At 37.5% G+C, this 15,556-nt stretch overlaps 1 protein-coding gene and 1 non-coding gene across 10 annotated transcripts in view; both read left to right on the top strand.

Moving 5' to 3' along the window:
* The window catches only part of DOCK7 (dedicator of cytokinesis 7), a 211,715-nt gene that overhangs the window by 34,068 nt on the left and 162,091 nt on the right, over positions 1-15,556 (top strand). For all 9 annotated transcript variants that reach the window (XM_034653591.1, XM_034653595.1, XM_034653593.1 and 6 more), the window contains exons 5-8: positions 2,128-2,257; positions 2,357-2,569; positions 2,936-3,021; positions 14,769-14,835. In XM_034653591.1, the coding sequence (XP_034509482.1) occupies positions 2,128-2,257; positions 2,357-2,569; positions 2,936-3,021; positions 14,769-14,835 (496 nt within the window). The remainder of the gene's footprint in view (positions 1-2,127; positions 2,258-2,356; positions 2,570-2,935; positions 3,022-14,768; positions 14,836-15,556) is intronic.
* On the top strand, positions 10,992-11,183 carry LOC117801330. Its single transcript, XR_004623847.1, has one exon. It is a non-coding gene; the product is annotated as a U2 spliceosomal RNA (small nuclear RNA).

The raw sequence follows: 15,556 nt of genomic DNA, 5'->3' as shown, positions 1-15,556 counted from the left end.
CCACAGGATATGGGCTGAGCTGCACAGATACAGTGTTTTCAGGCGGATATGGGGTCCCACATTTAAAAATGAGCACAAAACCCAGAATTGCCAACTATTTGATGAAAACCAGCATGCTTCAAAGAGAATTATCAATCTACCAATAACAGAACAATTTAAAGTTGGCAGTAGTTAACAGAACACAGATCAAGACCCATAAGTATAATTATTATCTTCAAGGAGAGATGAAAGGATATGGTAGACATATGAAAATCAACTAGTTATCTTTGGAAATTAATATTTTATTCAGTGAAAAAATATTAAAAACTCAGCAGATGGGCTTAATGGCGGAATGGATGTGCCTGAGGAGTGGAATAGTATGCCATAAGATAAAACCACACCATTTGTCTATAATTCAGTACAGAAGGATGAAAGGACAGAAAGTACTTCATTTATTTATTCATTCAGCAAATACTTGCTGAGAGTCTGGTATGTGCCAGGCACTGTGCTAAGCAGTGATGATACAGCAGTCACCAAAATTAATTCCCTTCCCTCGTGGAACTTACTTTCTAGTTGGGGATGAGGGCAATAGACAATAAACAAACACAGATAAATAGTAATAGATGTGGTGGAGGTAACTCTTATGGAGGAAATAGAGTAGGGTGAAGAGGGTAGGGAGAGCCAAGAAGAGCTGCTTTGTAAACTAATCAGAAGAGACCTTACAGGTAAGGTGAATTTGAGCAAAGACCTAAAGGAATTAAGGGAGTGAGCCCTCTGGAATTCTGGGGGAAGATAGTATTAGGCAGAAGGAAGAATAGCACATGCAGAGGCTTCATACAGGAAGCGTTCCAGGAATGTTCAAGGAATAGCAAAGAAGTCAGTGTGGCTGGACTAGAATAAATGAGGGACAGAATGCTGAGATATGAGGTCCTAGCAATGGTGGTGTGTGTGCGGGGTTGGATGGATAATCATAGAGAGCCTTACAGCAAGCAACTAGAGGTCAGAGTGATGATTTAGAAGAGTCTTGATCATGAATCATGTCATTTTTCTAAGCTTTTGTGAATTTTATAGTCAGTATTTTAGGACATAAAGGAGGCAGAATGCAACACATTTCTGGTTTATTAGAGCAGCTTAGACATGCAACTTTACAAATTAAGGAACTTAAAACATTTCATGAAAGATTAAAACATCTACTTTTGAATAAAACCTTTCATGGTACTATATTTAGTATCTTTATTTTAGTTCTTTCAGAGAAAAATGTTTTATTTTGTGATTACACTGGGATGTGAACATCATGTAGCTGCTATTTTAATATCTTTCTTTAGCTACAAGACACAATATGAATGATTCATATCAAGTGTGATTCTTTACTATTTCATAAATTCCCTGGTGGCAAGAGCCGTATTATCCTCTGGTAATCATAATTGTTTTTGCTCCAATTAAAATTTTCCCCAGCTGGACTATATGAGGTGTGGAACAGTAATTGCTCTTTGATCTTAGTGTCTGTTTAATGCTCTTGGATATTAGATTTTTAGGAAAGAAGGTTACATTAATTTAAGAGTTATTCTAAGTCTAATATATCTATTATGTAGCAATATATGTTAACTAATATATGTATACAATGGTGTAGATCTTGCTGTTTTTCTTTTTAAAAGTCTGCAGCTTTAGCTTGTTTAAGATCTCTTATACATAATGACATATAGGAACTTTTTTTGGCTATTTGAAATTTTAAGATTCAATGCTTTGTATTTTTCTGCCTTTTAAAAATTTAGATTGTTATGAATGTGGTATGTTTCTACTCTCTCATTTTATTCTTTAGCCTGGCTTCTCATCCATTCTTTTTACTGAAAAGAAAAAAATTATCTGAATTGAAAGTACAACTTAAGTTATAGATACATGGTTGTCATGGAAAGAAGGAGAATGTGACTTACTTCTGGAATCTCCTAATCTGCTCTCTGGTTGGAGTAAAGGAACTTTGAACGGAAGTCTTCTTAAACTTCTGGTTAAATGTTTAACACAATCAGAACTGCTGGAACGTATCCTTATTAATGTAAAGAAATAATACCGAGAACAGTTGGCTTGTTACATAATGATGAAATGAAAAATTTCCAAAAGCTGACATTTATTTAACTATTTTATTTTGAATAGATATCATAAACTGGGAACAGGATTTAATCCTAATACATTAGATAAACAGAAAGAAAGGCAAAAAGGTTTGCCAAAACAGGTCTTTGAATCCGATGAAGCTCCAGATGGTAACAACTACCAGGATGAACAAGTAATACTTTTATTTTTAAATGACTAAAGAAATTATTTTAAAGTAGTTTATTTTTTATTTCTTTATTAAAATGTTTATATTTAATGTTTTGCACGACAGGATGATCTTAAAAGACGTTCAATGTCAATAGATGATACTCCAAGGGGTAGCTGGGCCTGCAGTATTTTTGACTTGAAAAATTCGCTTCCTGATGCTTTGCTTCCCAATTTACTTGATCGAACTCCCAATGAAGAAATAGACCGTCAGAATGATGACCAAAGGAAATCGAACCGCCACAAGGAACTCTTTGCTCTACACCCATCACCAGATGAGGTATAGATATTTGGATATGAAGAAGCAGATGATTATTAAAATAGTATTTTGGGAATATTACATATAGTATTATAATAACGTAGGGAATAAAACTTAACTGAAACATAGGTATAGTTTTTAGTAAATGAAATATATGTTTTACTTGAGTGAATACATTATACTTAATCTATAACCTAATGTAACTTCTGTGAATTGAGCACACTTAGGATCTAATACTGACTTCTATTTGAGGGTAAATCGGTCCTTGTTTCTGTACTCAGATGTGAAGATTCAAAGCATTAGATTAATAAGATAAGTTCTTAAAAAATTATAAAGAGTTAAAACATGGTAAGAATGTTCATTTTAATGTTGCTTGTCAATTTGCAGGAAGAGCCAATAGAACGACTTAGTGTTCCTGATGTGCCCAAAGAGCACTTTGGTCAAAGACTTCTTGTAAAATGTTTATCACTCAAGTGAGTATTTATTTTGTTTACTATATAACTTTTATTTTTCAAATAACATTTTGAGTATTAGTATAACAAAATCCTAGTAAATTTTATGCTTGTATCTGTGTTCATTTGAGAAGTATTATTCTTATTTACGTAATTTTAAATGCTGCTAAGCATTAAAACTGATGTATGAAGCTGAGCTAAAGAGCATTTTTGGCTCACAGGTGGAGATGACTCTTTGTCACAGCTATATATAATATAATTAGTCTTAAAACTTGAAAAGCATTTCCTAAATATCTTGTGTTTACCACATGCTATACTTGGCTTGGGGAATATAAAGGCAGAGTAGCTTTTCCCTTGAAGAGTACATAGTAGGCTTTGTGGGTTTTTTTTTTTTTAAGTATATATTTCTTTATGTAAAAAAGTTATTCTGATCTAACATCATCAAAGTGATTTATCTTGAATTTATAGTCTGCTTCACAAAGTGCTTTCTCTTATTTTAATTTCTATTTTAATACATCCTGTCTTCAGTATAATTGTATAAGGTAGGTATTATTTTCTTCATTTTACAAATGAGGAAACCAGGATTCAAAAGCATTAGCAGAGATTAACAGGCATGCTCATTGTTTTGCACCCAGTAACTGAAAAAACCTCTATGTTCTTTTCATTATATCATGTTAATATTATAGTTAATTGTTAGTTCTGACTTAAGAAAAAGGAAGTTTCAATTCATAGAACTTTCTAAAAGCAGCAACTCATGGGGATAGACCACTTCTACATCTGGATAACTTGGACAGCTTTCCTTTGAAAGTTAAGGCATTCTATATTTAGTTAGATTTATCTAGACACCTGTTAGTGCTTTAGTGCATTGAGTCTTTTGAATGTCAAGACAGCTAATATCAGTTCTTATGATCTTTTTTTTTTTTTAACAGTTTTATTATGATATAATTTACATATAAAATTCACCCTTTTAACATTGGGGAGGGTGTGTGTTGTGGGAAGTGCTGTGCATTGTGTAAGACTGATAAATCACAGACCTGTACCCCTGAAACAAATAATACATTATATGTTAATTAAAAAAAATTCACCCTTTTAAAAGTCAGTGGTTTACTTATTTGTTTTTAAAATTTTAATTCTAATATAGTTAACAAATGGCATTGTATTATTTTCAGGTGTACAGTATAGTGATTCAATAATTCTATGTATTAGTCAGTGCTTATCATGATAAGTGTACTCTTAATCCCCTTCACCTATTTCAGCCATCTGCCAACCCACCTCCCCTTTGGTAACCATCAGTTTGTTCTCTACAGCTAAGTCTGTTTTTTGGTTTGTCTCTTTTTTTGTTGTTGTTCGTTTGTTTTGTTTTTTAAATTCCACATATGATTGAAATCATTTGGTTTTTGTCTTTCACTGATTGAGTTATTTCACTTAGCATTGTATTTTCTCTGTTCCTTGCTACTCTTGCTCACTTCTTTTTTTGGAGTAAAGATTTATTTATTCGTTTGAGAGAGAGAGCATGCATAAGTGAGGGGAGGGGCAGAGGAGGGGAGAGAGAGAGAATCTCAAGCAGACTCCATGCTGAGCGCAGAGCCTGACGAGGGGCTCGATCTCATGACCCTGAGGTCATGACCTGAGCCAAAACCATGAGTTGGTTGCATAACCAGCTGAGCCACCCAAGCTCCCCTCTTGCTCACTTCTCTCATGATCTTCTGGCTTTCTTTAGTGATATACTTGGATTCCTTTCTCTTTATTTTTTGCATATCTATTACTGGTTTTTAATTTGTGGTTACAATTAAGTTTGAGTATAACATCTTATGCATAAACAGTCCATGTTAAGTTGGTGGTTGCTTAAGTTTGAACCCATGCTTCCCCCCCCGCCCCCACATTTTAGGTATATGGTGTCATACTTTACATCCTTTTATTTTGTGAGTCCCTTGACTGACTTTTACAGATATACTTAATTTTACTGCTTTTTTGCTTCCTATTTTTCTTATTCCTGCTTATGATCTTTCCTTTCCACTCAAAGAATCACTCTTAACATTTCTTGAAGAGCTAGTTTAGTGGTCATGAATTCTTCTAACTTTTGTTTGTCAGGAACCTCTTTACTCTCATTGTATTCTGTATGATAGCCTTGCTGGATAAACTATTCTTGGCTGCAGGTTTTTTTCTTTCAGCACTTTGAATATATCATGCTACTCTCTTCTGGCCTGCAAAGTTTCTGCTAAGGCTGATAGCCTTCTGGGGTTTTCCTTGTATGTAACTGTTTTTTTCCTCTTGCTGCTTTTAAAATTCTCCGTCACTAACTTTTCCATTTTAATTACTATGTGTCTTGCTGTGGACCTCCTGGGGTTGATTTTCTTGGGGCCTCTCTGTGCCTCCTCGATTTAGATTTCTGTTTCCTTCCCCAGATTTGGGAAGGTTTCAGCTATTAATTCTTCAAATAAATTTTCTGCCCCCTTTCCTCTCTCTCCTCCTTCTGAGATCCCTATGATGCGAATGTTATTACTCTTGATGGTGTCACTGAGTTCTGTAAGTCTCTTTTCATTTTTTATTAATTTTTTTCCTCTCTTTTATTCAGCTTGATTGCTTTTCCATTACTCTGTCCTCCAGGTCACTGATCCCTTCTTCTGCTTCCTCTGGTCTACTGTTTATCCCATCTCGTGTATTTTTAATTTCAGTTACTGAGTTCTTAGTCTCTGATTGGTTCTTTTTTATGTTTTCTGTTTCTTTATTGAGTGTCTCACTGAGGTCCTCCCCTCTTTTCTCGAGTCCCATGAGTATCTTTATGACGATTACTTTAAATTCTCTGTCGGGCATATTACTTATCTCACTTTTGTTTAGTTCTCTTGCTGTGATTTTGTCCTGTTTTTTTTTTTTTTCATTTGGGACGTATTCCTCTGTCTTCTCATTTTGTCTAACTCTCTGTATCTGTGTCTGTGTGTTAGGAAGGTAAGCTACATCTCCTGCTTTTGAAAGTAGTGGCCTTAAGAAGAAGAGGTCCTGTAGTGCCCTACAGTGCGTTCTACCCTGTTCACCAGAACCCAGTGATTCATGGGGTCTCCTATGTGTGATGCTTGTGTCCTGCTATCCCTGCTATCGTGGCTGAACTGCTTTTGCCTTCAGTCCAGTTATCTGCAATGGCTCTTTTTGCCTGTTGTGGGCAGAGTTTGGTCCCTGTGTTGTTAGTGGGCTGGTCTGGGGCTGCCTTGGGCTTAAGTTGAGTAAGACCAGGTGTTTGCCAGAGATGTAGTAGCACCGAACTGTGGGGCACTTTCCCTGTTTTGTCTCCTGAGAAGCTGTCATTGGTGGATGAGGCCTGTAGTCAGACCAGCTGTCTGCCCCCAGCCCACTGCTGGGGCCACAGGGTATTGGTATGTGTGGTTATCTTTCCTTTCCCCAGGGTAGGAGTTACTTTGGAGTGGTGCTGGCCCCTGTTGGGGCTGCTTGCACACTGCCAGGCTTGTGGCATTGCTTTGGATGGGTTCTGGCCAAGGGCATATTGCAGGGGGCAGGTCTGCAGGAGAATGAAGAGGCACGGTGTGCTGTTAGCAAGTTAGGTGGAGAGTTGGCACTGTTCTGGTTCCTGCAGTTATCTAGGCTGGGGGGTGGGAGAGGGAAATGGCACCCACCAGCTTCTTTGTTCCTGAAGAGGTCTTCCAGTGGTCCCTATACCTCCTGCACATGCTCTGAGATTAGTAAACACCAGAATTTTTTTTTCCTTTTTTTTAAAGGTATTATTATTATTATTTTTAAGATTTTATTTATTTATTTGACAGAGAGACAGCCAGTGAGAGAGGGAACACAAGCAGGGGGAGTGGGAGAGGAAGAAGCAGGCTCATAGCGGAGGAGACTGATGTGGGGCTCGATCCCATAACGCCGGGATCACGTCCTGAGCCGAAAGCAGACGCTTAACCGCTGTGCCACCCAGGCGCCCCTTAAAGGTTATTTTTGAATTTATTTTTAAAGATTTTATTTGAGAGAGAGAGAGAGCGAGAGAGAGAACATGAGCTGGAGGGAGGGGCAGAAGGAGAGGGAGAAGCAGACTACCTGCCAAGCAGGGAGCCCAGTGTGGGGCTAGATCCCAGAACATTGGGATCATGACCTGAGCTGAAGGCAGACATTTAGTCAACTGAGCCACCCAGGCGCCCCATACATCAGACACTTTTCAAGCTGTTACATCTATGCTATAAAATCTGAGGGGCTGGGGCGCCTGGGTGGAGCAGTCAGTTAAGCAACCGACTCTTGGTTTCAGCTCAGGTCGTGATCTCAGGGTCATGGGATCCAGCTGCAAGTTGGACTCTACACTCAGGGTGGAATCTGCTTGAGTTTTTCTCTCTCTTTCCCTCTGCCCCCCTCCCCCCCATGCACGCATGCTTTCTCTCTCTCTCTCAAATAAATAAGTAAATAAGTAAATCTTAAAAAAAAAAAGTCTGAGGGACTGTTTGTTGTGCTGTCTCATTAAGGGTGGGCACTCAGTTTCCTTTCACCTTCCTGGCCCTCCCAAAGCCTTAGCTGCTGATTTTTAAAGTTCTAGGTGTTAAGCCCCACTGTTGGTAAGAACTGGTGAAATTTGCCCCCTCAGATTTTCAAAGTCAAATGTATTATGGGGATTCGTCTTACCCCTGCGGGTTCCCTGTGCCTGGGATGCCTGTTCTGACGGTATGTTTTCTTCCCCCTTTCTATACCTATTGTTTTCCTCCCTCCTGCAGGTCCATTTAGCTCCTGACCTTGTCTCTGCCCTTCCTACTTTCTCTTTGTGGCCTCTTCTCTATGTTTAGCTGTAGAGAGTCTGTTCTGCTGGTCTTTGGGTTGTCTTCTGGTTTATTTACACCTATGTGAGTGTTACCTAGTTGTATCTGTGGGAAGAGGTGAAGCTTAGGGTCTTCTTACTCTGCCTGTTCCCCGGAAGGCTAAAGTCAGTGGTTTTTAGTATATTCAGAGTTGTACAACTATTACTGTGACTAATTCTGGAACATATTCATCACCCATAGAAACTCCGTACTTGTATTAGTCTGCTCAGACTGCCATAACAAAATACCCTAGATTGGGTGGCTTAAACAACAGAAATTTATTTTCTTTCAGTTCTGGAGACTGGAAGTTGAGGATCAAGGTGTTGGTAGGATTGGTTTCTGATGGGGCCTGTTTTCCTGGCTTGCAGATGGCCACCTTCCTGTTGTACCCTCACATAGCCTTTCCTTTGTTCCTGCATGAAGAGAGAGAGGTCTCTGGGGTCTTTTTCTCTTTTTATAAAGACACTAGTCTTTTTGGCTTAGGATCTCAGCCTTATGGTCTCATTTAACCTTAGTTATCTACTTAAAGACTCTGTCTCTAAATGTAGTTATATTGGGGAGTAGGGCTGCAACATATAAATTTTCAGGGTACACAATTCAGTTCATAAAAGTACCCTTAGTGGTCACTCCCTATTCTCTCAGCCCCTGACAACCACTAATTTGCTTTAGGTTTCTTTAAGTTGGCCTATTCTGTATTTTTTATAATTCATGAAATGGAATTATATAATATGTGGTCTTTTGTGTCTGGCTTCTTTCACGTAGCATAATGTTTTCAAGGTTTATGTTGTAGCATATATCCATACTTCCTTCTTTTATATGGCTATTAATATTGAACCGTGAATACAGCACATTTTGTTTATCCATTTATCAGTTGATGAGCATGTGTTGTTTCCACTTTTTAAAAAATAATAGCCTTATTGAAATATAATCACATATTATGCAGTTCACCCAAAGTATACCCAGTATAGTTCACCAGTGGATTCACCTAGTTCACCCGGTGTTCAATTCAGTGGGTTTTAGTATATTCACAGATTTGTGCAATATCAGCACAGTCAATTTTAGAACATTTTCATCATCCCAAAAAGAAATCCCATATCCATTACTTTTCACTTTTTCCCCCAGTTCTTCCAGCCTTCGGCAACCAGTGATCTATTTTCTATCTATATAGATTGTTTATTTTGATCATTTCCCAATAATGGAATAATACAGTATGTGTTTCTTTTTGTTTGGCTTCTTTCATTTAGTATAATGTTTTCAAGGTGTATCTATGTTGTAGCATGTATCAATACTTGATTTCTTTTTATGGGTGAGTGATATTTCATGGGATGGATTCACAGTATTTTGTTTATCCATTCATCAATTGATTCAGTTGATTAAGTGGAAACAGTTGTTTCTACTGTTTCAGCTGTTATGAATCATTTTGCTTGGACATTTACTTACAAGCATATGTTTTCATTTCTCTTGGGTATAGACCTACGTGTAGAATTGTAGTTGATTTGGTAATTCTGTGTTTAAATTGTGGAATTGCCAGGCTGTTGTCCAAAGCAGCTGCACAATTTTACATTCCCACTAGCAAGTACAGGGCTTCTAACTTGTCTACATTCTTGCCAACACTTTTTATTATCTATTTTTCATTGATGATAGTAGATGTGAGACATTTCATTATGGTTTTATACTTACATTACTGACTAATAAAGTTTTAAATTTATTGTTTCTCCCTTAAATAAAATATAGAATGGTTTTTCACATCATTTTGAGTTCTTCAGTTTTAGTTTGGTCAGCTCTTGTTAAAAATTCTGAACCAAGGGATGCTTGGGTGGCTCAGTTGGTTAAGTGTCTGCCTTTGGCTCAGGTCACGATCCCAGGGTTCTGGGATTGAGCTGTACATCGGGCTCCTTGATCAGTGGGGAGCCTGCTTCTCCCTCTGCCTCTGCCTGCTGCTCCTCCTGCTTGTGCTCTCTCTCTCTCTTGCTAGCTCTCTGTGTCAAATAAATAAATAAAATCTTAAAAAAAAATTCTGAACCAAGAAATATATATGTATGATTTCTCTATCATAAGAAAAATCTAGGTGTAAGGTAAGGAAGAACTTAGTCACATTGTGATTTCAGAAAGGGTCAGAAATGATAGTTTATTTTAGTCATCAATTTCAAAAACTGATACCTTTTTGAGAATAAGTTTTCTTACACTTTGTTTTCCAAGAATAGCCTTCCTTTATTTTGCTTGTTTCTAATATTAAGAAGACTGTGAGTCAGGGGCACCTGGGTGGCACAGCGGTTAAACGTCTACCTTCGGCTCAGGGCGTGATCCCGGCATTATGGGATCGAGCCCCACATCAGGCTCCTCCGCTATGAACCTGCTTCTTCCTCTCCCACTCCCCCTGCTTGTGTCCCCTCTCTTGCTGGCTGTCTCTCTCTGTCGAATAAATTAAAAAAAGTTTCTATCAAGGTCTCAATGAGTTAAAAAATGTCTACTTTGGGGCGCCTGGGTGGCTCAGTCATTAAGCCTCTGCCTTCGGCTCAGGGCATGATCCCGGGGATCTGGGATCGAGCCCCACATCAGGCTCCTCTGCTATGAGCCTGCTTCTTCCTCTCCCACTCCCCCTGCTTGTGTTCCTTCTCTCACTGGCTGTCTCTATCTCTGTTGAATAAATAAATAAAATCTTTAAAAAAAAAAAAAAGAAGACTGTGAGTCAGCAATAAAGTGGTCTAGACACTCAGGGAAACCCTACCCAGGCATGGTTAGCTGTTACAAAACTAAGAATTTTTTGGGAGCCTTGAAATGCTAAGAAATCTTTCCACAGGGGTAAGCATCCTGTAGCGAATTTTTACACTGGGGCTGTTGCCCAACGCTGTTTTAATGGACTCTACAAGAGAAAGAGCTTGCACTCAGACAGGGTGGAAACAGATTCTTGTGTAAGTACACAAGATTTTATAGGAATAGTATTCTAGGTGGTAGAGATATTTACCTGTTATAACTTTGGTCCTAAAAGGGAGAAATTTAGATATGAAACAGGGAGAAAAACCCAAAACAGTAACTCCTCTTGAGTTCATAACCATAAGCTTATGTACTATCTGTGTGGTTCAGAAAACTCCAGCTAACAGTGTGGTTCCAGATTTGTAGTGATATTATTATCAGACAGAATTTATTATAAGTCATAAGAGGGTTAGTAAATGTTGATAAAATGTTCAAAACTGTATTATGAAAATTGTATGAAAGCAAATGTGTTAAAATACACCCCACTAAATCTGTTCTTATCAGTTTAATATCTGATGCATCCTCTAGCCAAGGACAGTATTTTAAATGGATTTTTGGAACTAGGAGGTGGAATAGGAGCTTGCTCCCTCCACTCCACACATCGACCTGGTATTGTAGTGCTTCCAGGACACTGCACCCTCTCAGGGGGAATAAAAAAAAAAAAAATACACCCCACTAAAAAAAAAAAAAAAAAGCCTGAAAGAAATAAACCAATATTTTGTTAGTTGTGTGTTTTTGTAGGCCTCTGAGTGATTAAAAATTGCCTGTTTTTGGATATTTTAGAATTCTCAACATTTCAAATAAATGAGCACTTATAGTGGAAAAAAAACCCAATCTTTTTGCAGCTTAGTAGCTACTGTGTATCTAATGCTCAAATAGTATTTATTTTTTTAAAATATTTTATTTATTTATTTGAGAGGGAAAGAGAGGATAGAGAGAGAGCATGAGCTCACAAAAGTAGGGGGAGGGAGAAACAGACTCCTACCTGAGCAGGGAGCCCAATGTGGGACTCGATCCCGGGATGCTGAGATCATGACTTGAGCCAAAGGCAGACGCCCAACCGATGGAGTCATCCAGGCGTCCCTCAGATAGTATTTCTTGACAAACTCAAGCATGCACATATTTGGTTGCATGGGAGTAACATGGTATGCTTCTTTAAAATTTTCTGACTCAAATTATATACTGAATGTGTGAAGGGTATACATTGAAAAAGAGAAAAGATAAAAAAGAATAAAACAACCACTATGACAGTCCCTTTATAGAATGGAAGAGCCTTTGAAACATTAAAAAAAAAAATCAAATTATGTATCTCATTTAAAAAATTCTTGGAAGAGCATTTCTTTCTTTCTTTCTCTCTTTCTCGCTTTCTTTCTTTCTTTCTTTTTTTTTTAAAGATTTTATTTATTTATTTGACAGAGAGACAGCCAGTGAGAGAGGGAACACAAGCAGCAGGAGTGGGAGAGGAAGAAGCAGGCTCCCAGTGGAGGAGCCTGATGCGGGGCTCGATCTCAGAATGCTGGGAGCACCCCCTGAGCCGAAGGCATATGCTTAACGGCCGAGCCACCCAGGCGCCCCCAAAGGGGCCTTTCTTAATGTGAAACACACTGGTTTTTTCCTCAGGATTTCCAACCTTTGTTCATCATAGTAACAATATGGATCTTTAAATATTGTCCAAGAACATCATAGAGAAAGTTATTATACATGAATTTTATGGTGCTAAATTACAAAGTAGGATATTAATTTTCTGAATAAGTAATGAACATTTCTCTTGCCTTTGATCCATTTTTGCTTATTTTTATCTGAATTTAAAATTTGTACGAAAATGCAAAAGGAGGCAGGGCAGTTTTGAAACACTTTACGAAATAAATGAGATGTCAAGATTTAATATGAACCTACATAATTAAGACAGTATAGCGTGGACGCATAATTAGATAAACTGTCCAATGGAATAGAGCTAGAAATAGACCTATATGTTTATGGATTTTTGATTTACTATTAAAGTGGTATGGCAGTAGTCCCTCTCTTATCCATGGATCCAGTTGCCAGTGGTCAGTTGCTGTCCAGAAGCAGGTGACGATCCTTCTGATGTATTGTCAGAAGGTCAATAGTAGCCTAACCCATGGGGAAGCCTATGTCATTGCCCTCACTTTATTTCATACTCTCATATCATCGTAAATAAAAGGAGGATGAGTATAGTACAATAAGACATTTTGAGAGAGAGAGACGACATTCACATACCTTTTATTACAGTATGCTGTTGTAGTTGTTCTATTTTGTTATTAGTTATTGTTGTTAATCTTTTACTATGCCTAAAGTATAAATTAAACCTTCTCAGAGATTGTGTATGTATTGGGAAAAACATAGTATATATAGGTTTCCGTACTATCCACAAAGTTTCAGGCATCCATGGGGGGTCTTGGAACATTTTTCACAGATAAAGGGAGACAAATGTATAGGCAGTGGGGAAAGGTAATCTTTTTAATAAATTGGCAGGACAGTTGGATATCTGTTTCTCTCTGTTTCTCTTTCTTTCTCTGTCATACAGAGGGAGAAGATATTTTCAGTACATTCATTTGACAAAGTGTCCATATGCAGAATTCATAAAGAAGTATAAATTGAGGAAAATGTCAAATAAGGAATAGAATAATGGTCCAAAAGAGGATACCTGTGTGGTCATAAATAAACGAAGAGATGCGTATTAAAAGTCCAGTGTGATACCACCCACTCACTGGAGTCGCAAAGTCCGAGGGAGTGACAGTAACAGGTGTTAGAGAGGTTGCAGAGTAGTAGGCTTTGTAGAGGTTGATCTGTGTAGACGGTATCACCAAAATCCCTATTCTTTTGGCTTCTGGGTTGAGTCCTGCTGAAAGAGGCATCAGCAGGAAGTCGGAGTGTGGAAAAGCGTGAATTCAGGGGTATTTATTTCCTTGACTTATTCCCTGCTAGGTCATATTGATTGGTTGCCTCTTCTCCCAAGGCCACTGTTTCTGTGAAAGGCCCTTATGTATCTTTTCTTTCTAAATTTTGGATTACCGCTTCCAAGGTCTCCTTTAGGTCAAGGATTGGTAATGACTCCCTGCTATTGTTGTCCCCAGAGAATTGTACTCTCTGTAGTGTTCTTCCTAAATCTTGTCCAAGTCTTTGTCAATCACCCTTCATTAAACTCTTAACCCAATGCGAATATGTTATCTCCTGCAAGGACTTTGATAATACTCTTAGGATGAAAAAACGAGCGGTGTAGAACAGGATTTTAATAACCTTGGCACTATTGACATTTTCGTCTGGATAATTCTTAGCTGTCAGGGACTCTCCTATACAGTGCAGAATGTTTAGCCACAGCCCTGACCTGTCTCACTGAATACCGGTAATACTCCTGCAGTAATGATAATTTAAAATGTCTCCAGACATGGCCGAATGTCCCCTTGGGGGCAAAATTGTCCTTTGTTGAGAACTACTGCTCTAGAGTTTTAGTTAACCTAATGGTACATATAATTTCCTTCGGCAGATGTTTACTAAATGTTTGCTGTATGTAAATCATTGTCCTTGGAAGTGAAATTAGACATCTCAATTTAAGCATACAGTTCAAAAATACATTTTGGCATATTCATATAATAAAAATTACTATGCCAGCATTAAAAAATCATGGTTTGATTAATATTTATGACAGGGGAAATATATCCATAAAGTAATAAGTTGAGAAAGCAGACTACTAAATATATGGTGGCACACTTTGTTTTATTTATTTTTTTTAAAAGATTTTATTTATTTATTTGACAGAGAGAAACAAGCAGGGGGAGCAGCAGGCAGAGGGAGAGGGAGAAGCAGGCTCCCTACGGAGCTGGGACCCCAATGCAGGGCTCGATCCCAGGACCCTGGGATCATGTCCTGAGCCAGAGGCAGACGTTTAACCGACTGAGCCACCCAGGCGCTCCAGCACACTTTGTTTTAAAAATATCCATTCATCAAGTGTATTTTTATATAGACAAAAGTGTAGATGGATAGGCCCTGAAACTGTTAGTTTTGCTTCTCTCCATGTGGTGGAATTTTGTGTGTTCCCTTTATCCTCTGAATTTTTTTTTTGTGTTTTCTTAGTTTTTTTGTTTTTTTTTTTTTTACATTGAGTATACAAGATTACCTAGAGGAGGTAATTTTTGGTTTAAACTGAAAGATACACATGGTAAAGTGTTTCAGAAAGAAAAGTTAAAATCTTTTTTTTTCTTCTTGAAGGTTTGAAATTGAAATTGAACCCATTTTTGCAAGTTTGGCTTTATATGATGTCAAGGAAAAGAAAAAGGTAAGAGTGTATTGTTTGAACATAGTCTTTTGTCACAATTCTTGGTTTTAGAAACTTGTTTTTAATTTGTTTTATAAGAATTTTTTTTGAGAATTGTTAAACATGTATCTTTTGTTTTTTTATTTTACTTTTTATTTTTTTAAAGATTTTATTTATTTGAGAGAGGGAAAAGTGTGCGTGTGTGCATGGACAGGTGTGGGGGTGGGCAGGGAAAGGGAGAAGCAGGCTCCCTGCCGAAGGCAGAAGCTTAACCAACTGATACACCCCAAACATGTATCTTTTAAAAAGAAAATAGAAATTTAATTTATTGAGGCTTGTTAAATATTTTCTTATTATAAAATAGTTTAGCAAATTCCTAGTTTTTATTTAATGGAAAGAGTTCCAAAAGCAAGTAGCAGAAGCATCTTTCTTTTAGTTTAAGAAAAAGTTAATATAAGAAAAGTATTTTAGGCACACAATGTATAAAGGATTAGAATCATTAGGAATTTTTGATGATGCAGTTTTAAAATTTACGCTAGCTAAAAGATCATTTATGTGTGCTTGACATATTTTGTCGTAAACACTACTTTAGTTTTACCATTATATCTCTTAGGAGTTTTTCAGACGGCTATTTCATACAGCCTTTCTTGTTTTTTTTTTTGGTTTTTTTTTTTTTAAAGTTTTGATTTATTGGGGCACCTGGGTGGCTTAGTCTTTAAGTGTCTGCTTAAGCTCGGGTCAT

The sequence above is a fragment of the Ailuropoda melanoleuca genome, chromosome 2, assembly GCF_002007445.2.
Source record: "Ailuropoda melanoleuca isolate Jingjing chromosome 2, ASM200744v2, whole genome shotgun sequence".
NCBI classification, from domain to species: domain Eukaryota; kingdom Metazoa; phylum Chordata; class Mammalia; order Carnivora; family Ursidae; genus Ailuropoda; species Ailuropoda melanoleuca.
This window is presented reverse-complemented; position numbering and strand designations above follow the sequence as displayed.